Genomic DNA, 25,089 nt, shown 5'->3' on the forward strand with positions numbered 1-25,089 from the left:
CAGGTGTGGTGGTTGAGGCACGAGAATCACTTGAACCTGGGAGGCAGAGGTTGCAGTGAGCCAAGATCATGTCACTGCACTCCAGCCTGGGCAACAGAGTGAGACCCTGTCTCAAAAAAAAAAAGAAAAAAAAAATTAGCCTGGCTTGGTGGCATGTGCCTGTGGTCCCAGCTACTCAAGAGGCTGAGGCTTGAGCCCAGGAGGTGGATGTTGCAGTAAGCTGAGATTAAACAACTGCACTCCGGCATGGGCAACAGAGCAAAACCATGTCTCAACAAAACAAAACAAAAATCTGGGCTTCAAGTTGGGCATCAAGGGCAAGTGGAAAGACCAAGCTTGAGAGGTCCAGAGAAGAAAGTATTCAAGCCGACTGCACGCCGCCCGTCAGTGAGCCAGGGAGAAAGGCCACCCAGATCTGAGTGGCCCATCGTGCCTCTGGCCTCAGACTTCATGGTGGGCTGCAGGTGGACACCCTGGGCCTCAGAGTTGGAGCCCTGGGTTTGAGTCCCGGCTTTACCAGGTACTAGGACTCACAACCTAATCTCATGAAGACTCATCGTGTGTGTCTGGCAAGTACGGATAATAACATTACCCCACGAGATGGTTGTAGGCGACTGCACAAGCTTATTAAATCAGGCAGCCACAAGTGTCCAGCACAAAGTGTGCACCCTGCAAGGGCCAGGCATGGAGGAGATGGCCCTAGTAGTGATGTGGTTGCATGTCTAGCACTTGGCCTAGAAAGCCTTGCCTCTGGGACAGAATGTTTTCCTGAGCCCTCGCCATCCCAACCTCCATGCCCAGTGCCTTGTCCTCTGGGGAGGGGGTCAGTGGAATTGTCTCCTCCTTCCATCAACATTCATCTCTCAGCCTTGAGCTAGGGTTGCCCAGGTATGTTCGAGGCCAGGGCCTCCCAAAGCCCTAGGAATGATGGCCCATGACCCCGAAGCAAACAAGTGACACCCCCAAGGGGGAACCAGGCCTAGGCTGCACTAAGACGTAAACCAAGACTCAGCCCAAACCAAAAGCCAACAACAAGGGAAAGTTGTCTTCTTACTCCAGCGAGGAAGTCTTCCTTTACTGCTTCTAGGAAGCTTCCCTCCTCTAACACATTTGCACTATGCTCAAACTTTGATATTTCCTGTTTTTCTTTTCTTTGTTTTTTTTTTTGAGATGGAGTTTCGCTCTTGTCGTCCAGGCTGGAGTGCAATGATGCGATCTTGGCTCACCGCAACCCCCGCCTCCCGGGTTCAAGCGATTCTCCTGCCTCAGCCTCCCGAGTAGCTGGGATTACAGGCGTGCGCCTCCACGGCCAGCTAGTTTTGTATTTTTAGTAGCGATGGGGTTTCTCCATATTGGTCAGGCTGGCCTCGAACTCCCAACCTCAGGTGATCTGCCCGCCTTGGCCTCCCAAAGTGCTGGGATTACAGGTGTGAGCCACCGTGCCTGGCCCTTTTTTTCTTTTCTTATGTAGGGACAGGGTCTTGCTATGTTGTCCAGGCTGGTCTTGAACTGCTGGGCTCAAGTGATCGTGCCACCTCAGCCTCCCAAAGTGCTGGGATTACAGGTGTGAGCCACGGCGCCTTGCCTCACATTGATATTTTTCTTCCTTTCTTTTTCTTTCTTTGTTTCCTTCCTTCCTTCCTTCCTTCCTTCCTTCCTTCCTTTTCTTTCCCTCTCTCTCCCTCTCTTTCTTTCTTTCTTTCTTGGTAAAGACTGGGCGGGCGGTGGGGGGGTCTCATTATGTACCCAGGCTGGTCTTAAATTCTTGGCCTCCCAAAGTGCTGGGATTACAGGCGTGAGCCACCCTGCCCGACCTGAACTTTGATATTTCTTTGTCATTCTCAGTGACTGAACACCAAGACCGTGCTTGTGCTCTGGTTTTCCAAGGAGCCTGCTTTGACCTCATTTTCCTCTCCAGTACCTCTTCCTTCCCCAGAGGAAGGCAGGTGACCAGCCTAGGGACCCCGTGCCAGGCAGGGCCAGGACCTGGGTTGGAGTCCAGGCCTCCCGATGTTGGTCCTGGGCGTGACCTTCCCCACAAAACAGGGCTTTTCTGGAATTGTTCTGTCAAAAGATTGCCATCTGTGTTCAGCTGGGCCACTGGCCAAAAGATGACTTGGTGCCATGATGACTATGGTGTCCTTCTTCGAGAAGCTCTGCTGCCCCCTGCTGGAAAGTTGTTGTAAAGGCCACACACGTCTAGGATGGCTGCAGTGAGGGTGGCCTCCCTGGGCTGGTGCTGGGTTCCACGAGCACCTGATATCCTAGCAATGGCCTGTCTTTAGCCCTGGCTGCCCTGTCAATGCAAGTCGGGGAAGGGACAGCAAGGGGCACTCACCAAAGCAGATTCGAACTCCAGGGAGACGGCCCCCAAGGCATTTTCCAACTGTTCCTTCTTGGTGATGTCCAAGATCACGACTTCAGTGGGCTCGCTCATCTTTCGGATGTCCCACCACATGACCTGGTGGGAGGAGGGGTGACAGTGAGACTTCGAGGCCCTGTATTTCCCCTGGCTTTTGCCTTCTCCGCCCTCACCCCACCGTCCTGGGGTCAGCCACTGGGCCACAAAGGATGGAGCTCCCGGCAATTCGTGGGAGCAAATACACTTTGAGGATTGCTGTTCTGTCCACAGTTCCCACACCTGGCTGATCATCAGAGTCGCCAGCAAGCTTCATACAACCCAGATGCTGAGGCCTCGCCCTCGACCTACTGAATCAAAACCTCCAGGTGCAAGGCCAAGCAAGAATCGGTATATGCCAAGACTCCCCGCAATAAGACAATATCCGGCAATGTTAAAAATGCATGTGTGCTCCGACCTAGAAGTCCCACTGCCAGCAATGTCTGCTGTAGATATATCCCCGCATGTGTGCAATAATCTGTGTATAAAGATGCTCTTTGCTACATTTTTTGGGGGGTAGCAACAAAATATTAGAATCCATATATAAATTATGGTACTCCCACACGATGCAGTTATTAATAGGCATGGGGCAGCGGTGTATGAAATATGAAACTATCTCCAAGGTACACACAATGGAAAACATCGAGTACAGAATAGTGTGTGAAGTGTGCAAAAAGAAAGAGTGAAGAAGAGAGGTGTGTTTCCTTGCATATGCAGAGACTAGCTCTGAAGGCAGACATAGGAGAGGGAGGGAGGGGAGGAGGTGCAGGCAGAGGTGAGAGGAAGGCATTTTCTTTTTTGCACCCTTTAGATTCTGTTCCGTGGGCATGTATTATCACTACTCAACTTAAAATAAAGTGTTAGGCTGGGCGCAGTGGCTCATGCCTGTAATCCCAGCACTTTGGGAGACCAAGGCGGGTGGATCACCTGAGGTCAGAGTTCGAGACCAGCCTGGCCAACATAGTGAAGCACCATCTCTACTAAAAATAAAAAATTAGCCAGGCATAGTGGCAGGCACCTGTAATCCCAGCTACTTGGGAAGCTGAGGCAGGAGAATTGCTTGAACCCGGGAGGCAGAGGTTGCAGTGAACTAAGATCGCGCCATTGCACTCCAGCCTGGGCAACAAGAGTGAAACTCCGTCTCAAAATAAAATGTGTTAAAGGAAATGTCCCCAGGGGTTCTGATGGGGAACCAGGGAACAGTTACTGCCCCTCCCTTCCCTCCTCTCTCCAGTGTCTGGCTGGTGGGTACCTGCCCATCCGTGGATGCTGAGAAGCACTCGGTGCCTGTCTTCGACTGCAGCCAGATGGTGCCATACACAGGGTCTCGGTGGCTGAACTCAATGGTGGATAGCTCCGCCACCAGGCTGCCCTTTCGGGTGTCCCAGCAGGCTGGTGAGGAAGGAGATGAAGAAGCAGTGGAAGGGGGCACAGGCTTCCTTCCTTGGGGCAGGGAGCAGGGGAGAGAGGGGGGCTGCTGCTTCTGGTTTGGCAGATATGTGGTTTTCTAGAATCAGGGCTTGGTTCAAATCAGCCTGAGTTTCCTACCAGCCCCTACAGACTCTCTGGGGAGACTCCCAGAGTGCAAGCTTCATTCAGTTCCTTGAGCCCCTCCCAGGCGTTGACTCCCTACCCAACACTTGGCCCTGGGCAAGCCTCTGGGGATAGGACAGGCATAGTGGCAGGGGAACACATGAGGGTGGTCAGGGAAGGCCTCCTGGAGGAAGTGACAGGTAGCTGAGATGGAAGATGAGCCTCAGGATGGAGGGAGCCAGGCGAGAGGAGAGCCGAGTCCCTAACGCAGGGAAAAGCACGTGGAAAGACTCCATTTAGGTGAATCTCTCTGCTACATTAGCTCATTTCCTCTTATCCTTTGTACCTCTGCTGCCTCTGTTGGAAAGAAACTCACAGAGGAGCTTTAGCCTTTACTGTGATCTGTTATTAGTGCTTTGCCAAGAAAGATGGAAAGGTTATCTGTCCTTTGTCCTGTTAGATTTCATTTCCATTTTCCCATGAATGCACAATGAGGGCTCACCCTGTCACTCAGAGCTGTTTCTAGGAAAGGCCGTTTTGTAAAATGACAAAAGTACTTAGCTCATAAGCTTTGACTTAGTATTTCTCCAAGTTCAAGGCATTTTCCCTGAACTCAGCTGGCCCAGAAATATGTTTTCTTAGATAAGCCTGCTCAGCCAAGCACAGTGGCTCATGCTTGTAATCCTAGCGCATTGGGAGGCCGAGGCAAAAGGATTGCTTGAGCCCAGGAATCCAAGAGCAGCTTGGGCAACATAGTGAGACCCCGTCTCTACAAAAAATTTAAAAGCTAGCCGGGCATGGTGGCACATGCTACTCGGGAGGCTGCTACTCGGGAGGCTGCCTGCTACTCGGGAGGCTGCTACTCGGGAGGCTGCCTGCTACTCGGGAGGCTGAGGTGGGAGAATTGCTTGAGCCTGGGAGCTTGAGGCTGCAGTGAGCCATGATCGTGCCACTACACCTCAGCCTGGGTGACAGAGCAAGACCCTGTCTCAAAAAATAAAAATAGGCCAGGCCTGGTGGCTCACACCTGTAATCCCAGCACTTTGGGAGGCTGAGGCAGGTGGATCACTTGTGGTCAGGAGTTCAAGACCAGCCTGGCCAACATGATGAAACCCCATCTCTACTAAAAATACAAAAAAATTAGCTGGGCATGGTGGCAGGCACCTGTAATCCCAGCTTCTCAGGAGGCTGAGGCATGAGAATCGCTCGCACCTGGGAGGCAGAGGTTGCAGTGAGCTGAGATCACGCCATTGCACTCCAGCCTGGGCAACAAAGCAAGGCTGTCTCAAAAACAAAACAAAAAATAAAAGTATATAAAAATAAAAGATAAGCCTGTTCTACTTTGGCAAAGCAGTGCTCAAGAGTAGGTCCCACTGGGTCCCACATGGCCCTAGAGGGGCCCTTCTTGGAGCAGCGGAGCGCCAGAGTCTGGGCTGGTATGAGCTGGCATGAAAAACCACTGAAAGAGGTTATGAATAATGACTGAGTCAAGGCTCCTGAATTAATCATGGCAAAGTGGCTCCGCCTCAGTCTTTTAGAGCTCTGGCACCCAAATAGTTTGGCAGGGACGTTTATGGGAGCCCGGGTCTATTCCATAATCTGAAAGCTCCCCTGGGCAGGAGGCAGCAGGTCTGAGAGGGAGATCGGGGCCTCAGGAAGCAGCTGACTACGGAAAGCTTTGGAGGAGGAGGTTCTCAGCCATCCTGGCTCCCACTCCCAAGGAAGCAGCAAAAGTATAGAACATACAGAGCAGGGAGGAGTGGGGAATGCTTTTTACACCCAGGGTCAAGACTGGCCTGGGTGTAGTCATGGGTTGGGTGTCTGGCGACTCCAGGTTCAGGGGAACAGAGCAGGTAGGGACATTCAGAGCCAATCCAGGCAGGTGACTTCTGATCTCACTGGAGATTTAAAAAAAAAAAAAAAAAAAGCAGTTTGGGCTGGGCTTGGTGGCTCACGCCTGTAATCCCAGCACTTTGGGAAGTCAAGGTGGGTGGATCACTTGAGGCCAGGAGTTTGAGAACAGCCTGGCCAACATGGCAAAACTCCGTTTCTATTAAAAATACAAAAATTAGCCAGGCGTGGTGGCATGCACCAGCCACTGGGGAGGCTGAGGCAGGAGGATCGATTGAACCCAGGAGGCGGAGGTGGCAGTGAGCTGAGATCGCACCACTGTACTCCAGCCTGGGTGACAGAGCAAGACTCTGTCTCAAAAAAAAAAAAAAAAAAAAAAAGTCTGGGCACGGTGGCTCATGCCTGTAATTCCAGCACTTTGGGAGGCCGAGGCAGGCAGATCACGAGGTCAGGAGATCAAGACCATCCTGGCTAACACAGTGAAACCCCGTCTCTACTAAAAAAAAATACAAAACATTAGCTGGTCGTGGTGGCGGGCACCCGTAGTCCCAGCTACTCGGGAGGCTGAGGCAGGAGAATGGCATGAACCCGGGAGGCGGAGCTTGCAGCGAGCCAAGATCGTGACATTGCACTCCAGCCTAGGCGACACAGCGAGACTCTGTCTCAAAGAAACAAACAAACAAAAATCAGTTTTCCAGGTGTGCCATCAGCAAAATCCGTGAAGTAAGGACCTCCAAAAATTCTCTCCTCCATAATAGCAGTGAGAAAACTGGCAAAAATGGTCAGAATCAACTTTTTCAGAACTCTGGAAATTAGCCAGAGGCTTAGGGCAGTCGGGAGAATGTTTATTCAAGAAAAACAGCAGAATCTTGGTAAAAACAGTGGCATTTTCACTTGCCCTAGTTAAGATCGCACACTCTGCAGTTCCGTGGTGGCCTTGAAAATTCACATTCTGCACTCCTGATGAAAAACAGCAGCCTGGCGCCACAAGAGGGAGCAGAATGAGGCTGGAGCCCCTTTCAAGTCTCATGCCCAAAGAACTGTCATTATCTGACCTGTCTGGTGGTTCCCTGATAAGGCTCCTCTTGCAAGGTTGGCTGTAATTGACTTGGTTCAGCCTTTGCCTGGTGTGAAAAGTCTTTTCATCAGGGTGTAATTGCAGGCAACTGACTAACTTTGCAGCTTCCTGAGGCAGTGGATAACAGGTGGGGAAAGGAATAGACCTACCAAAAAGCTTAAGAGGAAAAGCTGGGCCGAGTACAGTGGCTCACGCCTGTACTTTGGGAGGCTGAGGCAGGACTGCTTGAGGCCAGGAGTTCACAACCAACCTGGTCAACATAGCAAGACCCTGTCCCTATTTTCTTTCTTTCTCTCTCTCTCTCCGTCCCTCCCTCCTTCCCCCTTCCTCTCTCTCTCTCTCTCTCTCTCCTCTCTCTCTCTCTCTTTAAAGGCAAGATCTCACTATGCTGCACAGGCTAGTTTCAAACTCCTGAACGCAGGCGATCCTCCCGCCTCGGCTTCTCAAAGTGTTAGGATTACAGATGTGAGCCACTGTGCTCAGCCTCTATTACATTTAAACAACAAAAGTAAATAAGTAAAAGGAAAAGCTGAAGCATGATGTGTCCACAGGGCTTTGAAAAGATCTGACATATTCCTGGGAGTCTAGAAGGTCACAAGCATGGATAGAGCTGTGTGCACGCCCAGAGCTGTGTCATGCTCAGGAAAGCCGATAAAGCCCTAAACTCTCTGGCTGACCTCATCTCTGCACAGACACTAAGGCAGAGTTGACAACTGCCTGGCTGAGTGTAAAGGCATGCTCACACACGCACACAGAGCCCCTTAGCAGAGAAGGGGAGATTTTTTGGTGACAAATGCTTAAGGAAATCTTTGTTCAATCATTAATCACTAAGCTAAGCAGAGACTATAGGTGGTCACACGTGACAGGGAATACAGACTTTCCAGAACTAGCTAAGAAAATGTATTAATGAAACAAAGAACAACTACAACAAACAGCAACAACACAAACTCTGGGAGGTATGTCAATCTGATTTGCAAAGTTGCCACATTAAATCATACAAAAAAGTATAGTTTTTAATAAAAAAAATTATAAGACATGCCAAGAAATACAAATGTATGGCCCAAACACAGGAATAAAAAAGCAATAGAGATTGTACCCAAGAAGCCCAGATATTGGACTAACTAGACAGAGGCCTCACATCAGCTATGCTAAACATGTTCAAAGAACTAAAGAAAGTCACATCGAAAGAACTAAAGAAAAGCATGAGATGATCTCTCACCAAATAAAAAATACAAATAGACAAAAATCATTATCATTATTATTTTTGAAGACAGAGTTTCGCTTTGTTGCCCAGCCTGGAGTGCAGTGGCATAATCTCAACTTACTGCAACCTCTGTCTCCTGGGTTCAAGCAATCCTCTTGCCTCAGCCTCCCAAGTAGCTGAGATTGCAGGCGCACTCCACCTCACCTGGCTGATTTTTTTTTTTTTTTTTTTTTTTTTTTTTTTTAGTAGAGATGGGGTTTGACCATGTTGCCCATGCTAGTCTTGAACTCCTGAGTTAAGGTAATCCACCCACCTCAGCCTCCCAAAGTGCTAGGATTCCAGGCATGAGCCACCACATCCAAATGAGACAGAAATTATTTTTAAAAGAAAGAACAAAATAGAAATTCTGGAGTCATTAACCAAAATAAAAATATAGCAGAGAAGCTATAGGATGGCATATTTGAGCAGGCAGAAGAATCACTGAACATGAAGATGGGTCAATTGAGATTATATAGTCTGAGGAATAGAAAGAAAAGAGAACAAAGAAAAACAGAGTCTAAAGACCTGTGGGACACCATCAAGCATGCCAACATATACATAATGGAAGTCACAGAAGGAGAGGAGAGAGAGAAAGGGTAGGAAAGAATATTTGAATAAATAATGGTTGTAAATATTCCATATTTGATTTTTAAAAAAATAATCTACACATCCAAGAAACTCAATGAATTCCAAGTGGGATAAACTCAAAGATATCCATACCTAGAAACATCATAATCAAAGCTGAAGACAGAGACTCTTGAAAGCAGCAAGAGAAAAATGACTCATCACATACACAGGATCATCAATAAGATCAACAGCTTAAGTTGAGTGTGGTGGCTCTCGCCTGAAATCCCAGCACTTTGGGAGGCCAAGGTGGGAGAATTGCCTGAGGCCAGGAGTTCAAGACCAGCCTGGGCAACATAGCAAGACCCTATCTCTACAAAAATTAAAAAATAAAAAAGTAGCTGAGTGTGGTGATGCGCACCTGTTGTCCCAACCACTCAGGAGGCTGAGGTGGGAGGACTGCTTGAGCCCAGGAGTTTGAGGCTGCAGTGAGCTATGATCACGGCACTGTGCTCCAGCTTGGGTGACAGAGTGAGACCTTGTCTCTAAAAAAAAAAGAAAAGAAAAAAAGAAATGATAAGGGAATTAAAATGGTACACTAGAAAATATGTGGCACAAAAGAAGGCAGTTATGGAGAAAGAACAAAAAGATTTAAGACATATAGGAAAAAAAGCAAAATGGCAGATGTAAACTTTATCAGTAATTAAATTAATGTAAATAGATTAAACTCTCCACCTAAAACCAGAGATAGATAGAATAGATTAAAAGGAAAAAAACCATGATCCAAGCTGGGCATGATGGCTCATGCCTGTAATCCCAGCACTTTGGGAGGCCGAGGTGGGCATATCGCTTGAAGCCAGGAGTTCAAGATCAGCCTGGCCAACATGGTAAAACCTCGTCTCTCCAAAACTACAAAAATTAGCTGGGGGCGTGGTGGCATGCACCTGTAATCCCTGCTACTCGGGAGGCTGAGGCAGGAGAATTGCTTGAACCCAGGAGGCGGAGGTTGCAGTGAGCCGAGATCACGCCACTGCACTCCAGCCTGGGTGACAGAGTAAGACTCTGTCTCAGAAACAAAACAAAACAAAACTATGATTCACTTGTATGCCAGCTACATGTAATCTACAAGAGACATACTTTATTTTTTTATTTTATTTTTATTTTTTTGAGACGGAGTTTCGCTCTGTCACCCAGGCTGGAGTTCAGTGGCATGATCTCGACTCACTGCAATCTCAGCTTCCCAGGTTCAAGTGATTCTTGTGCCTTAGCCTCCCAAGTAGCTGGGATTACAGGTGCGTGTCACCACACCTGGCTACAAGACATACTTTAGATTCAAAGAGGCAAACAGGTTAAAAGTAAAAGGATGGGGAAAGATATACCATGCAAATGGTAACCAAAGAGGGCTGGAGTGCTTATCTCAAAGACAGACAGACTTTGAGATGAAAAATGCTACTAGAGACAAATAAAGACATCATATACTGATAAAAGGGTTAATTCACTAGGAAAACTTAACAATTATAAGCATGTGCATGTACCTAATAACATAGCCTTAACATACAGGAAGCAAAACCTGACAAAATTGAAGGAGAAATAGACAATTCAACAATAATAATGACAGACATCAGTATCCTACTTTCAATAATAGACATAATTACTACGTGAAAGATCAACAAGGAAATAGAAGTCTTGACCAACACTATAGACAAGACCTCCCAGACATCTATAGAAAACTCCACTGGACAGGCCAGGTGCGGTGGCTCACGCCTGTTATCCCAGCACTTTGGGAGGCCGAGGCGGGCGGATCACAAGGTCAGGAGATCGAGACCATCCTGGCTAACACGGTGAAACCCCCTCTCTACTAAAAAAAAAAATACAAAAAATTAGCCCAGCGTGGTGGCAGGCACCTGTAGTCCCAGCTACTCGGAAGGCTGAGGCAGGAGAACGGCGTGAACCCAGGAGGCGGAGCTTGCAGTGAGCCAAGATCGCGCCACTGCACTCCAGCCTGGGCGAAAGAGCAAGACTCCATCCCAGAAAAAAAAAAGGAAAACTACACCGGACAATAAGCAGAATATAGTCTTCTCAAGTGCTCATGGAACATTCTCCAGGATAGACAATATGCTAGGCCATAAAACAAGTCTCAATAAATTTTAAAAGACTGAAATCAGGCCAGGCGTGGTGGTTCATCCCAGCACTTTGGGAGGCCAGCCGAGGCAGGTGGATCCCTTGAGCCCAGGAGTTTAAGACCAGCCTGGGAGCATGATGAAACCTTGTGACTAAAAAAACTACAAAAATTAGCTGAGCGTGGTGGCACATGCCTGTAGTCTCAGCTACTCGGGAGGCTGGGGTGGAAGGATTGCTTGGGCCCAGGAGGTCGAGGCTGCAATGAGCAGTGATTACACCACTGCACTCCAGCCTGGGCAACAGAGTAAAACTCTGTCTCAAAAAAAAAAAAAAAGAAAAAGAAAATGATTATAAGGGAATACTGTGAACAATTAAATGTCAACAAACTAGACAACTTGATGAAATGGAAAAGTTCCTAGAAAGACAGAAACTACCAAAAGCAATTAAAGAAGAAACAGAAAATGTGAAGAGGATCTATAACAAGTAAATGGACTGAATTGTAACTTTTAAGCTTCCAATAAAGAAAAGCCAGGGACCAGATGGCTTCACTGATGAGTTCTACCAAAACATTTCAAGAATTAATAGCGGCCAGGCATGGTGGCTCACGCCGGTAATCCCAGTACTTTGGAAGGCCAAGGAGGGAGGATCACTTGAGGTCAGGAATTTGAGACCAGTCTGGCCAACATGGTGAAACCCTAACTCTACTGAAAAAAGACAAAATTAGCCAGGCGTGGTGACATGAGCCTGTAGTCCCAGCTACTCAGGAGGCTGAGGCAGGAGAATCACTTGAATCCGAGAGGTGGAGGCTGCAGTGAGCCGAGACTGCACCGCTGCACTCCAGCCTGGATGACAGAGCGAGATTCCATCTCAAAAAAAAAAAAAAAATTAATATCAATTCTTCACAAACTTCCAGAAGGGAACACTTCCCAACTCATTCTATAAGGCCAGTATTACCCATATCCGTTAGCATGTAGGTTTCCCAGAAACCTCTCCCAAAATAGGGCTCCCCAACGCTCTCATCATCCCTTTATGGCGGCCCCCAGTCAGATATTCTCTGATTTTACTTGAACTATAGTTTTTTAAAACTGTTTATTTTGAGCTAATTTTAGACTTACAGTAGTAACAGGAGACACTGCTGAGGTGTCAGCCAAACCTGCCTCACCCGTGTCTGCAGTTGGTCAGCTATGGGAGGCCCTCACCCCACTTAGTCTTCTATGGCCGAGCCCAGGCTGCCATGTGGGCTCTGCCCTATAGCAGCAGGATTGGCTCTGACTATGAACCTGGGTCCCGGCCAGGCGTGGTGGCCCACACCTGTAATCCCAGCACTTTGGGAGGCCCAGGTGGGTGAATCACCTGAGGTCAGGAGTGCGAGACCAGCCTGGCCAACATGGTGAAACCCTGTCTCTACTAAAAATAACAAAAAAATTAGCCAGGTGTGGTGGTGGGCGCCTGTAATCTCAGTGACTCGGGAGGCTGAGGCAGGAGAATCACTTGAACCCAGGAGGCGGAGGTTGCAGTGAGCCAAAATTGCACCACTACACTCCAGCCTGGGAAACAAGAGCAAAATTCCATCTAAAAAAAAAAAAAAAAAAAAAAAAGCCTGGGTCCCTCCTTACCTATCTGTCCATTGTAGCAGCCACCCAGGAGCACGTGGGAATCTTTGGGGTTGAACTCCAGCGTCACGAGTGGAGACGATGGCTTCAGAGCAAGTTCAGGTTTGTTGGGGTTTTCTATAAAGCACAAAAAAATTATCCCCACCAGGCCCGGAAAAAGGACAGGATCAACCAGTTTCACCCCTTCTGCGGGTGGGTAGCGGGGGCATGGTGGCAGAGGGGGAAGCCTGGAAGCCCCTCCAGTCTTTCCCCAGCCTGCACCCCCTGGTCCACCTTGGCCAGAATCTGGCACTCTTGACCCTAGGGGCTTTGCTGATGGTTTTTATTTTTGGTGAACAGGATTGGGGTGTGTGTATGTGTGTGATAATTATATTTCTAGTCCAGTTCCTAGGTTTGGTGTCAAACGAGGTTTTGATACTAAAGTTTTTACACAAAGTCAACTCTCTGCTGGTTTCTTTGAACCAGGTCTGTGGACTGCAGATAATGACGGAGTCCACCCCATGGGGCTGCTGCCAGAACTCGCTGAGCTGTTGGAATGTCGGGCGTTAGCTCTCTGCCTGGCACCTACATGTTTATTTTAATAATGCTGACAATGAAGGGAAGCTGGAGAGCGTGAAGCCACCACCACCCCGTCCCTGCCTGTGTCTTGCCAGCCCTTCTGTAGACAATGGTTTGTGCTAATAAATGGACACGCTGCCCCTGCAGGCCATGAATTAAAGGCAAGTGTCAGGAAAGATGGGACAAAGGCACAAGTTCCATTCCGCCGCCCCTTGAGTTCCTTCTCAGTCTGCTTGGGCACTCTGTCTTGTTGTTGCTGTTGAGATAGAGTCTCACTCTGTTGCCCAGGATGGAGTGCAGTGGCATGATCTCGGCTCACTGCAACCTCTGACCCCTGGGTTCAAGCGATTCTCCTGCTTCAGTCTCCCAAGTAGCTGGGATTACAGGCATCCACCATCAAGCACAACTAATTTTTGTATTTTTAGTAGAGACAGAGTTTTATCATGTTAGCCAGGCTGGTCTTGAACTCCTGACTTCAGGTGATCCACCTGCCTTGGCCTCCCAAAGTGCTGGGATTACAGGCATGGGCCACCGCACCCGGCCCGATATGCTGATATGCTCCTTAGGAACTAAGAATTGAGATCCCATGGGGTCAGGTCTTCATGCCTCGAACTAAGAATCTGGAATTGGCGGGGGCTTCCTGCTTCTGATTTGACTCTGCTTGGCTCTGCCTGAAACCAGACAAGGGAGGAAGGAGAAGAGTGGGTTCCTCCTTGACTGCGGGCCCTTCCCTTGAGGCACCAACCGCATGAGTGTCCTTGACCTCCTGCCCCTCCCTCCCACTCCTCCACTTGTACTGGTCCCAGCCCTCAGCCCTCCCAGGCCACCAGGACCCCGCTGCTTCTCACCCAGGTCCCAGATGTATGAATCGCTGCTCATGCCCACAGGTGCCCGCTGAAAATCCAAGCAGGAGTATGCCACTGCCAACTTCCTGTTGCCATCGGGGTGCCAGGAGAGGTGCGTGGCAGCCCTCTTGATTTCCTGGGGGTCCCTGCAGGGGAGAGGGAAGAGAGCAGAAGGCTGGATGTGAGGTTCCCCGATTTCTCCCTTTTTTTTTCTTTTTTTGTCAGATGGAGTCTTGCTCTGTCCCCCAGGCAGTGGCATAATCTCGGCTCACTGCAACCTCTGCCTCCTGGGTTCAAACAATTCTCCTGCCTCAGCCTCCCGAGTAGCTACGATTACAGGCGCACACCACCACGCCTGGCTAATTTTTGTATTTTTAGTAGAGACAGGGTTTTACCATGTTTCCTAGGCTGGTCTCAAACTCCTGACCTCAGATGATATGCCCACCTGGGCCTCCCAAAGTGCTAAGATTATAGGCGTGAGCCACCGCGCCTGGCCCCTCGGATGATTTCTAATGCATCATCCTGCTCGGGTGGTCCATATACGAGGTCAGAGCCCAGCAGGGCTGGAGGGCAACAGGAAGGGCAGCCTCTGCCCCGCCATGCCCTCTCCTGCACACGCCTTGCTGACAGCCATTGGTCCTGCTTGCACACCATGAGTCAGCCCTGCCTCAGAAAAGAGTTCTTTCTTGCTGTGCTGGGACTGGGCTAGGTACTTCCCAGGCCCCTCAGTCAGTCGTGGTAGTGAAATGAATTCCCCAGAGTTGGGATCTGAGGCAAGTCATTTCCCAAACACCTTTCACTCCCCTAGTCCTGCATCACCCAGACCCAAGGTCTGTCCTCTGCCCCAGGTCCACAGGCTTCCCCTCCACATTTCCCCAGCACCTCCCGCTGCTCTATTCCAGCCTCCTGCTCATCTCCACTCATCTGATTGGACGGCCTTGCTTTTTTCTTCATGGTCAAAACCGAGGCCACAGAGCATGGTCTTTCTCACTTCCACCCACTTTCTGCAACTCCTTCCACCAGACTTCAAGGCCGAGGAGTCCTCCTTCCCCAGTCCTCTCCCCATCCCTGTTCCCAAGCTCTCCTTCCTGTCAGCTTCTTTTGTACACCCTACAAAGGTGCTCTGGGATGGGGTATTCTGTTCCTGGGGCTGCTGCAATGAGGTCCCACAAACTGCGTGGCTTCAAACAACAGAAATTGATTCTATCACAGTTCCGGATGCCAGAAGTCCAAAATCACAGATGTTCTCCTCACATCAGGCATGTAACCATACATCTTCACATATATACACACATACACATATGCATATATTTATACACATATACAGATGCTCCTTATCTAATGATGTTGGCTACATCTAATAAACCCATAGTAAGTTGGAAATATCAGGAGCTGAAGATGCATTGAATACACCTAACCTACCCAGCATCACATCTTAGTCCAGCCTATGTGCTCAGAACACTTATATTAGCCTATAGTTGGGCAAAATCACCTAGCACAAAGCTTATTTTATAATAAAGAGGTGAACAGCTCATGTAATTTTCTGAATACTGTACTGAGAGTGGAAAACAGAATGGTTGTATGGGTACTTGAAGTACGGTTTCTCCTGGATTTGCATTGCTTTTGCAGCCTTGCAAAGTCAAAAAATGGTTTAAGTTGGGGACTGCCACAAAAAGTGGCACTCTGCACACCCTGTTCTGCACCGGCTTTGTTTTGGTTTGGTTTTCACATACTGAATCCTGGAAATGACTCCATATCAGCACATAAGAAGTTGCACTGCTTTTTTTTTTTTTTTTTTTTTTGAGACAGAGTCTTGCTGTATTGCCCAGGCTCTAGTGCAGTGGTGCGATCTCGGCTCACTGCAACCTCCGCATCCCGGGTTCAAGTGATTCTCCTGCCTCAGCATCCTGAGTAGCTGGGATTACAGGCATGTGCCACCACACCCAGTTAATTTTTGTATTTTTGTATTTTTAGGTTTTGCCATGTTGGCCAGGCTAGTCTTGAACTCCTGACCTCAGGTGATGCACCCGCCTTGGCCTCCCAAAGTGCTGGGATTACAGACGTGAGCCACCACGCCCAGACTGCCCCACTCGCTTTACCAGGTACATGGCATTCCGTCGTGTGGGTGTGCCAGAACTGCTAGAACCAGTCCCCTATGGATGGACTTAGCTTGTTCTAGTCTTTGGCTGGCACACACCCTCTGCAGTGAATATCCATGCCTGCGGTGATTTCACACACACACACACACACACACCCACACACACCCACACACAACCTGTGGGATGAATCCCTGGTGTCAAACTTCTATCCTCTGGAGTTATTCATGGATATACTCGCATGAGTGCAGGCCACGGCGGGGGCCTGTGTGCCCACAGTGCTGCTAGCTGCTCATGCTTGGTACTTGTACTTACTCTGCCCTGCAGGAACACGCCCCACCTGTACGCAGCTGGGCAATTTCACTTTCTCTGGAGTCTGTACTCCCTTTCCATCAACCAGACCCGCCCCCAGAGCAGGGCCACTTCTCTGCTGGGTGACTTATCACCACGCCACTTATCAAGCTCAGAGCACAGACAGTGCTGCACCCAGGGCATGCAGTGACGGCAAGGAGTTGCCTTTGGAGGCGCCCATGCATGGGGGTGACGGAGGGTGGCCAGACACCTGCCTGGCTATGGTGCTACCTGAACACATTGATGGTTTTAGCTGAAGGGTCCTCCTCCGTCACTTCCACGGCCTCCTCGTCGTTGAAATACTCCTCGTAGATGTCGATGGCATTGTTCTGCTTGATGCAGTGCTCCATGATCTAGGGGGGACACATTGGAAGCTCTTCGCAGTAAATGGAGGTCCTTTCAGATTGCCCAGGCCTGCAATGGAGTCTGGGAGAGACAGGACATAGCCAGGGGCCTTTCCCCATCCACCTAACCATGTGCTTTCAATGGAGGAATTTTCAACTGGTTCCAGGGGGGAAAATAATATTGCTTTTTAGGTACAAAGCATGGAAATACATGCAGTGCATGAACAGATATACAGTATGTCTATAGCATTAACATTTGATGGGCTGGGTGTGGTGGCTCACGCCTGTAATCCCAGCACTTTGGGAGGCCGAAGCGGGTGGATCACTTGAGGTCAGGAGTTTGAGAACAGCCCGGCCAACATGGTGAAACCCCGTCTCTACCAAAAATACAAAAGAAAATTAGCTGGGCATGGTGGCAGCCTCCTGTAATCCCAGCTACTTGGGAGGCTGAGGCAGGAGAATTGCTTGAACCCGGGAGGTGGAGATTGCAGAGACCCAAGATCACGCCACTGCACTCAAGCCTGGGTGACAGAATGAGACTCTGTCTCAACAACAACAAACATTTTATGGAGGCAGAAGGCCATTAGAAAAAACATGAGGGCCAATAATGAAGAAAAGTTTGAAGAATACCATGCTAGACAAACAAAATTATTATTATTATTATTATTATTATTTTGAGACACAGTCTTGCTCTGCTGCCCAGGTTAGAGTGCAGGGGTGCGATCTGGACTCACTGCAGCTTCCGTCTCTCGGGTTCAAGCAATTCTCCTGCCTCGGCCTCCTAAGTAGCTGGGACTACAGGCATGTGCCACCACACCTGGCTAATTTTTGTATTTTTAGTAGAGATGGGGTTTTGCTATGTTGGCCAGGCTGGTCTCAAACTCCTGAGCTCGAGTGATCTGCCTGCCTTGGCCTCCCAAAGTGCTGGGATTACAGGTGTGAGCCACCAAGCCCAGCCCAAATAAAATTATTAATCTCTCTCTCTATATATATATATGTGTGTATATGGCACTCATCTCCTTCTTCCTGTCCTTGCAGACAGCTGGTTCCTCCATCCAGAATGCCCTCCCCTTTATTGCAAATGTCCACCAAAGGACAACCAAGCCCTGCCACTTCTTCAAGGAAGCCTTCCCTGATCCCTTCAGCAGGAGATTGACCCTCCCTCCTCATGGAGTCAAAGGACAAGTCATGCTTCTCTTTCAGCATTTCTTTCTTTTTATGTTATCTGGTGATGTCTCTGTATTTGTCTTTGACCTCCAATGGACGGCAATCTCTTTGGGACAGGATATATAAGAGATTCTTTTTCTTTTAATTTAAATTTTAAATTTCTTTTTCCTTAAAACAATTTTTTTTTTTGCACTGGCAAGTATGTAGAACAATTATGAGATTCATTCTACAACCTCTACTGTGCCTGGCAGAGGCTTGAAGTTCAGTCCAAATTTGTCAAATGAATGAATGATCCCTATTGGCTGCTGGGTGGGGCACTTTGGGAGTCACCTTTGCCCAAGGTCAGACGCCTCCTGATGTCCGGTCAGCCCTTGTACCTCCCTGCCTTCCCTGTTGATCTGTGATTGGGACCTCTGCCTGCTCCCAGACAGAAGGCTCCTTGAGGTAGCAGCTGGTCCCCTTCCCCCCAGCATTCACACGAGCCTCACAGCGATGGCCAGGCACAGCTGGGGCAGTGCATCCCTTGGGGAGCTGCAGTGATGGATGGGGCTCTCGCAGCTGGGGCAGGAGGAAGCCTTACAGAGCCGAGCTGCATGATGGCGTTAACGTAGTTCTCATCTTTCTCCACTTTCTTCCGGAAACGGATGGTCTGCTCCAGCTCCAGGGGGTTCACGTCCTTGGGCCAGCCCCCCTCGACATGGTTAACTCCCCGGGTCTCCATCTCAAACCGCTCTGAGTTGGCCTAAACAGAGAGCAGCAGGAGGGAAGACGTCACCCTGGTATACTCCCAAACCCTCGGCCACTTCTGCAAGCCAGGTCCCACGCGGGCTCCCAGGGCTGGATGCTGAGGTGCCCTGGCCGGAGCCACGGTATTTTCAGATGCAGGCAAGGAAATTCCTGGTGATCAGGTGGGCACAGGTAGCTGCAGCAGCGCAACCCTGTGGAGGTAAGCAGCTTTGCAACTGGTAGCTGTGGTCATGAAAATCCTGTTCTGACCTTATCTGAATTCTAATGGACCAGAGAAGCCTGTCCATCTGCTCTGTGAGAATCCAAAGAAAAGGTGAATAATTGGCCAGGTGCAGTGGCTCACACCTGTAATCCCAGCACTTTGGGAGGCCGAGGCGAGCAGATCACGAGGTCAGGAGATCGAGACCATCCTGGCTAACACGGTGAAACCCCGTCTCTACTAAAAATACAAAACATTAGCCGGGCGTGGTGATGGGTGCCTGTAGTCCCAGCTACTCGGGAGGCTGAGGCAGGAGAATCACTTGAACCTGGGAGGCAGAGGTTGCAGTGAGCCGAGATCACAGCACTACACTCCAGCCTGGGTGACAGAGCGAGACTCTGTCTCAAAAAAAAGAAAAAGAAAAAAGAAAAAGTGAATAGCCTTTCTTCACTCTATCATTAACAATGCCACCCTATCATTGACAATGTCAGTGTCACAAAAATTGAACGTTAAAACTCCAAGTTTGGATTTGCTTTGCCTATCCTCTCTAGCAGGGAGGACAGTTTTACACGTGGGTGTCGCCACTTTCCCTTCTTTCCTTTTTTTTTTTTTTTTTTTTTTAAGAGAGGGTCTCTCACTCTGTTGCCCAGGCTGGAGTGCAGTGGCATGATCTCGACTCACTATAGCTTTTTTTTTTTTTTTTTTTTTTGAAACGGAGTTTCGCTCTTGTTGCCCAGGCTGGAAAGCAATGGCGGAATCTCGGCTCACTGCAACCTTCGCCTCCTGGATTCAAGTGAGTCTCCTGCTTCAGCCTCCCCAGTAGCTGGGATTACAGGTGCTCGCCATCATGGCAGGCTAATTTTTGTATTTTTAGTAGAGACGGGGTTTCACCATGTTGGCCAGGCTGGTTTTGAATTCCTGACCTCAGGTGATCCACTGGCCTCAGCCTCTGGAAGTGCTGGGATTACAGGCATGAGCCACTGCACCCGGCCAGTACAGCTTTGACTTCTCAGGCTGAAGGGATCCTCCAGCCTCAGACTCCCAAGTAGCTGGGACTACAGGCATGTACCACCACACGTGGCTAATTTTTGTTTTTGTTTTTCTTCTGTAGAGACGGTGTTTCGCCAAGTTGCCCAGGCTGGTGTCAAACTCCTGAGCTGAAGTGATCCTCTCGCCCCTGCCTTCTTTTCACTTTATTTTTTAAAAATTATTTATTTAGTTATTTAGTTATTTATTTTTAGAGACAGGGTCTCATTCTGTTGCCCAAGCTGGAGTGCAGTGGTGCAATCACAGCTCACTGCTGCCGTGAACTCCAGGGCATAAGCAATCCGCCTGCCTCCACCTCCCAAGTAACTGGGACCACAGGTATGAGCCACCACAACTGGGTAATTAAAAAAAAAAAAAGTGTAGAAATGAAGTCTCACTATGTTGCCCAGGTTGGTCTCAAACTCGTAGCCTCAAGCATCCTCCCACCTTGGTCTCCCAAAGTACTGGGATTACAGGCTTGAGCCAGCACACCCAGCCCTTCCTGTTTTTAAGAAATTGTGGTAAAATACATGTAACATAAAATTTACCACATAACCACCTTAAAGCGTACACTGCAGCAGCGTTATTATACACAGCGCTGTGCAACCATCAACCCCACCTAGTTCCAAAACTCTTACATCACCCAGGATGGAAACCCCATCCTCATGAAGTCACTCCCATCTCCTTTCCATTTTTAAGCCAGCTCTCACAAAAGGTAAAATCTGGATCAGCACCATAGAAAAGGTTAAAACAAAACAAAACAAAACAAGTCTGGAAAAGGCAGAGCTGCTGGAAATGACGGGAGGGCCCCCAGGGTGTGGCCCACATGGCGGCCATTCTGCTTATTGGCTCCACCACGGCCACAGTCCTTCTCATCCCCGAGAGAGCAGTTGGTCCTGGGAGAGAAGCACCTAATTCATTCGAACTGTGAGTCACTGAAACCACCCACACCCACCTGACTGTTGGACGTGTTTTGGCCAAATCAAGTGATTTGCTTATCATTTTATCTCAGCAGTTGTTGACCTAATTAGGGTGAATCACTTAGTTCATAGAGACAGGGAACTCTTTGGCCTCTGAACACATGATCACAACCCTCAAGATAAGTTCTCTTATCGTGGAGGCCCCTCTGGCCGGAACTTTCTGTGGGACACTTCCCTTTTCTCAAGCTGGGTAGTTGCCTGTAGATATGAATCTCTGCTCCCTCAGAATATCTCTCCCACGCTGGGCACAGTGGCTCCTGCCCGTATTCCCAGCACTTTGGGAGGCCAAGGCGGGAGGACTACTTGGGCCCAGGCAGCTTGAGACCAGCCTGGGCAACATGGCAAAACCTCATCTCTACAAGAATTGCAAAAATTAGCCAGGCGTGGTGGTGCACACCTGTAGTCCCAGCTACCAGGGAGGCTGAGGTGGGAGGATCTATTGAATTCAGGAAACGAAGGTTGCAGTGAGTCGAGTTTGTACCACTGCACTCCTGGGTGATAGAGTGAGACCCTGTTTAAAAAAAAAATATCTCCCAGCTACACCAAACATCCAAAACAACTCTGGTAAGTGTCTTCGAGGTGAAACAAGAGCTCTTGGGAGAGGGGACATTGTGATTTGCACTCCCCTGGCTCGAGGAAGGCTGGTGCTCGGTTTTCCTCTGACCCTGAGCACTGCGTGGAACTCAGGGGGAGCCTCTGCCCTCACTTCCAGCATCTGCATTTGGTCTACTCTAAGTGGCTTTCAGGTGGACAAGGACCCACAGAACCACTCACCTGCCCCAGCTGGCCGCCCTGCCTGGCCACACCTGACAGGCCAGGGCCCTTGGGGCAGGGACCCACCTCGTGTTCCGACATGCTGATCGAGCACTGGATGCCCGTGTCCACTGGGTTCCGCTCCACGAACTGCTCGGCCAGCTCAGGGTTGGGCATAATGTCGATGTTCAGCTCGGCCTGGCGGTCCGAGAAATTGCACTGCTTCCCGAACTCGCTGCGCTTCTTGACGTACACGTACACAATCTCCATGGTGCCGGCTGCTGGGGGGCAGAGGGAGGGTGTGGGGTGAGGGACCCCACCGAACCCTTCCCTATCTCCACAGGTCCCGCCAGGACAGCTCCAGGTTCTCAATCTGGTTGGGGCAGGAAGCAAGGGGTGGTGGGGAGATCCTAGGAATTTGTCCAGAAGCTGCATCCGCATTAAAAAAAAAATCCTGAGTGCCGACTATATGCTAAGCATTACCCTGTTTAGTTATTGCAGTTGCTCTCTGAGGAGGGCAATAAAAATTTTGGCCAGGCGCGGTAGCTGACAACTATAATCCCAGCACATTGGGAGGCCAAGCCAGGTGGATCACCTGAGGTCAGGAGTTCAAGACCAGCCTGGCCAACATGGTGAAACCCCCATCTCTGCAAAAATACAAAAATTAGCCGGGCATGGTGGCGCACACCTGTAATCCCAGCTACTCAGGAGGCTGAGGTGGGAGAATCGCTTGGACCCGGGAGGAGAAGGTTGCAGTGAGCCGAGATCACACCATTGCACTCCAGCATGGGCGACAGAGCAAGACTCTGTCTCAAAATAAATAAATAAATAAAATCACCATTTTCTTTGAAGGCATTTGATGCTTAGATGCCATCAGTGACTTGCCCAAGGTCCTATAGCTAATGCATGCTGCAGCTGGTCTGCCCCCATTCCAAAGCTCTTACCCACCAAATGATACAGTTTTTGTCTTTTGTTTTTAGGGTTTTTTTTTTTTTTTTTTTTTGAGACAAAGGCTTGTACTGTCAACCAGGCTGGAGTGCAGTGGTGCGCTCACAGCTCACTGCAGCCTCAACCCCCGGGCTCAAGTGATCCTCCCACCTCAGCCTTCCAAGTAGCTGGGACCACAGGTGTGCAGCACCATGCCTGGCTAAGTTTTGTATTGTTTTGTAGAGATGGGGTCTCGCCATTTCACCCAGGCTGGTCTTGAACTTCTGGGCTCAAGTGATCCACCTGCCTCAGCCTCCCAAAGTGCTGGGATTACAGGTATGAGCCATTGCACGTGGTACAATACGGTTTTTACTGAATCAGTGTTTATCGACAGGGCAGGAGGAAATATTGATGGTGACGATGTTGGACTAAATTCCCTGCCATGCTGGGCATGAAACACACAGGACACAGATTTGAGACCCCTGGGCCTCTTCTTGAACCCCTCCTCTCCAACCCAATGACCCAGCTCCCCACCCAATTGTCCAAAAGGCTCGTTGGTTGCCAGACTCTGGCCTCCACCACTGTCTGGGTACCACCCTGGAAATCTCTTCCCTCCAACCAGGACAGAGCTGAGAGTTGACCCCAGACAGAGAGAAAGCCAGGGGCTTCCCCAACAGGTGGGACGTGGAGGCCTTTGGGAAAGCCTCTGACGTGTGCTGCTGGTCATGGGACACAGCAGGGAACTGGGAAGTGGGCTGGGCTGGGCCCTGACTTCAAGTTCTGGGCCTGCCGTCACCAGCTGCGTGACCTGGGCAGGGCCACTTAGTCTTTCTGAGACCTGACACACCCACAGGATGCTGAGAAGTGAAATGAAAGTGCTCCAGCAGCATCAGAGGCGGGGTTCACAGGCCACGCAAGGGAGGGTTTCTCACTGATGCTGATTAGAAGTTGTAAAAATGCAATGGGCTGGGCCATTCCCACATATTGCCCTTGACCTTTCTGACTCCCCCATGACATCACTAGACTCCACTGGGTCTGAGGGCTTGCTCAGTGAGTTCAATGGTTGGCCCTTTGACCTGTGTGCCTGCCATATCACACCATAGAGTTAGCAGAGATTTCCGTCTGCCAGCCACCTGGACTTTCAGAAATTGTGCCTTTGATAGCAAGTTTCCAGGGGCTCAGATTGAGGATCTGTGCAAGGCTCCTGGGGTTGCACAGAGCCCTAGAACAAAAGATGTGGATGAGTGGCTGGTGCTGGTGGGAGGAAGATGAACTGAAGGAGAGCTTGCCTTGGTAGATTTACAACCAAAGGCCTTTCAACGCCCAAGAGATTAGGCCAGGCATTGTGTCTCATGCCTATAATCCCAGCACTTTGGGCAGCCGAGGCCGGTGGATCACTTGAGGTCAGGAGTTCAAGACCAGCCTGGCCAACATGGCGAAAACCCATCTCTACTAAAAATACAAAAAATTATCCAGGCATGGTGGCACGTGCCTGTAATCACAGCTACTCAGGAGGCTGAGGTAGGAGAATCGCTTAAACCTGGAAGGTAGACGTTGCAGTGAGTTGAGATGTGCCACTGCACTCCAGCCTGGATGACAGAGCAAGACTCTATCTCAAAAACAGGATTACGTGAGCAGGTTTGCCTGTGAGCAGGTTTTGCTATTTTTTTTTAAGTTTTAATTTTTAATTTTTGTGGTTACATAGTAGGTGTATATATTTGTGGGGCACAGGAGATGTTTTGCTACAGGCATGCAATATACAATATACAATCATGGGAAATGGGGTATCCGTCCATCCCCTCAAGCATTTATCCTTTGTGTTACAAACAATCCAATTATACTCTTTCAGCTATTTTTAAATGTATAATTAAATTATTTTGACTATAGTCACCCTGTTGTGCTATCAAATACTAGATATTAATAGTCACATCATGGAGAATGGGGTATCCATCCCCTCAAGAATTTATCCTTTGTTAGTTATTTTTATTTATTTATTTTTTTTGAGACGGAGTCTCGCTCTGTCGCCCAGGCTGGAGTGCAGTGGCGCGATCTCAGCTCACTGCAAGCTCCGCCTCCCGGGTTCACGCCATTCTCCTGCCTCAGCCTCCCGAGTAGCTGGGACTACAGGTGCCCACCACCACGCCCGGCTAATTTTTTGTATTTTTAGTAGAGACGGGGTTTCACCGTGTTAGCCAGGATGGTCTCGATCTCCTGACCTCATGATCCACCCACCTCGGCCTCCCAAAATGCTGGGATTACAGGCGTGAGCCACCGCGCCCAGCCTGTTAGTTATTTTTAAATGTACAATTAAGTTATTACTGACTGTTGTCACCATGTTGTCCTATCAAATAGTAGGTCTTATTCATTCTTTCTTTTCTTTTCTTTCTTTTTTTTTTTGAGACGGAATCTCATTTTGTTACCCATGCTGGAGTGGAGTGGCATATCTGCTCACTGCAACCTTCGCCTCCTGTGTCTCCAGAGTAGCTGGGATTACAGGTGTGCGCCACCATGCCCGGCCAGCAATGTTAACAAAAAGAGAAGCCACAGACTTGGATAAAATATTTGCAAATTATCTATTTGATAAAGAACTTGCATCCAGAATATGTAAAGACTGACCAGGTTGCAAGCACTCTGAACAACAGTTTCCAGGCGTGCTTCCTGCATGTCCAGCACCACTCCCTAAGAGTGATCACAA

The 25,089-nt window shown here is 49.2% G+C and overlaps 1 protein-coding gene across 8 annotated transcripts in view; it reads right to left on the reverse strand.

The window, feature by feature from the left end:
* Positions 1-25,089, reverse strand: part of DNAI2 (dynein axonemal intermediate chain 2) — a 40,575-nt gene that overhangs the window by 11,165 nt on the left and 4,321 nt on the right. For 4 of the 8 annotated variants that reach the window (XR_004070389.3, XM_055389049.2, XM_063706124.1 and 1 more), the window contains exons 2-8: positions 21,555-21,748; positions 18,343-18,504; positions 16,483-16,604; positions 13,808-13,950; positions 12,405-12,518; positions 3,651-3,790; positions 2,339-2,461 (exon numbers count right to left, since the gene is read on the reverse strand). Coding sequence is in view for 5 of the 8 variants with exons in the window: in XM_055389049.2 (XP_055245024.2) it covers positions 2,339-2,461; positions 3,651-3,790; positions 12,405-12,518; positions 13,808-13,950; positions 16,483-16,604; positions 18,343-18,504; positions 21,555-21,737 (987 nt within the window). In the remaining 3 variants the exon portion in view is untranslated. The remainder of the gene's footprint in view (positions 1-2,338; positions 2,462-3,650; positions 3,791-12,404; positions 12,519-13,807; positions 13,951-16,482; positions 16,605-18,342; positions 18,505-21,554; positions 21,749-25,089) is intronic. The other 4 variants (XR_008680284.2, XR_008680283.2, XM_031011233.3 and 1 more) reach the window with 1 other exon arrangement.

This window comes from Gorilla gorilla, chromosome 4 (assembly GCF_029281585.2).
Source record: "Gorilla gorilla gorilla isolate KB3781 chromosome 4, NHGRI_mGorGor1-v2.1_pri, whole genome shotgun sequence".
In the NCBI taxonomy this organism is placed as follows: Eukaryota; Metazoa; Chordata; class Mammalia; order Primates; family Hominidae; genus Gorilla; species Gorilla gorilla.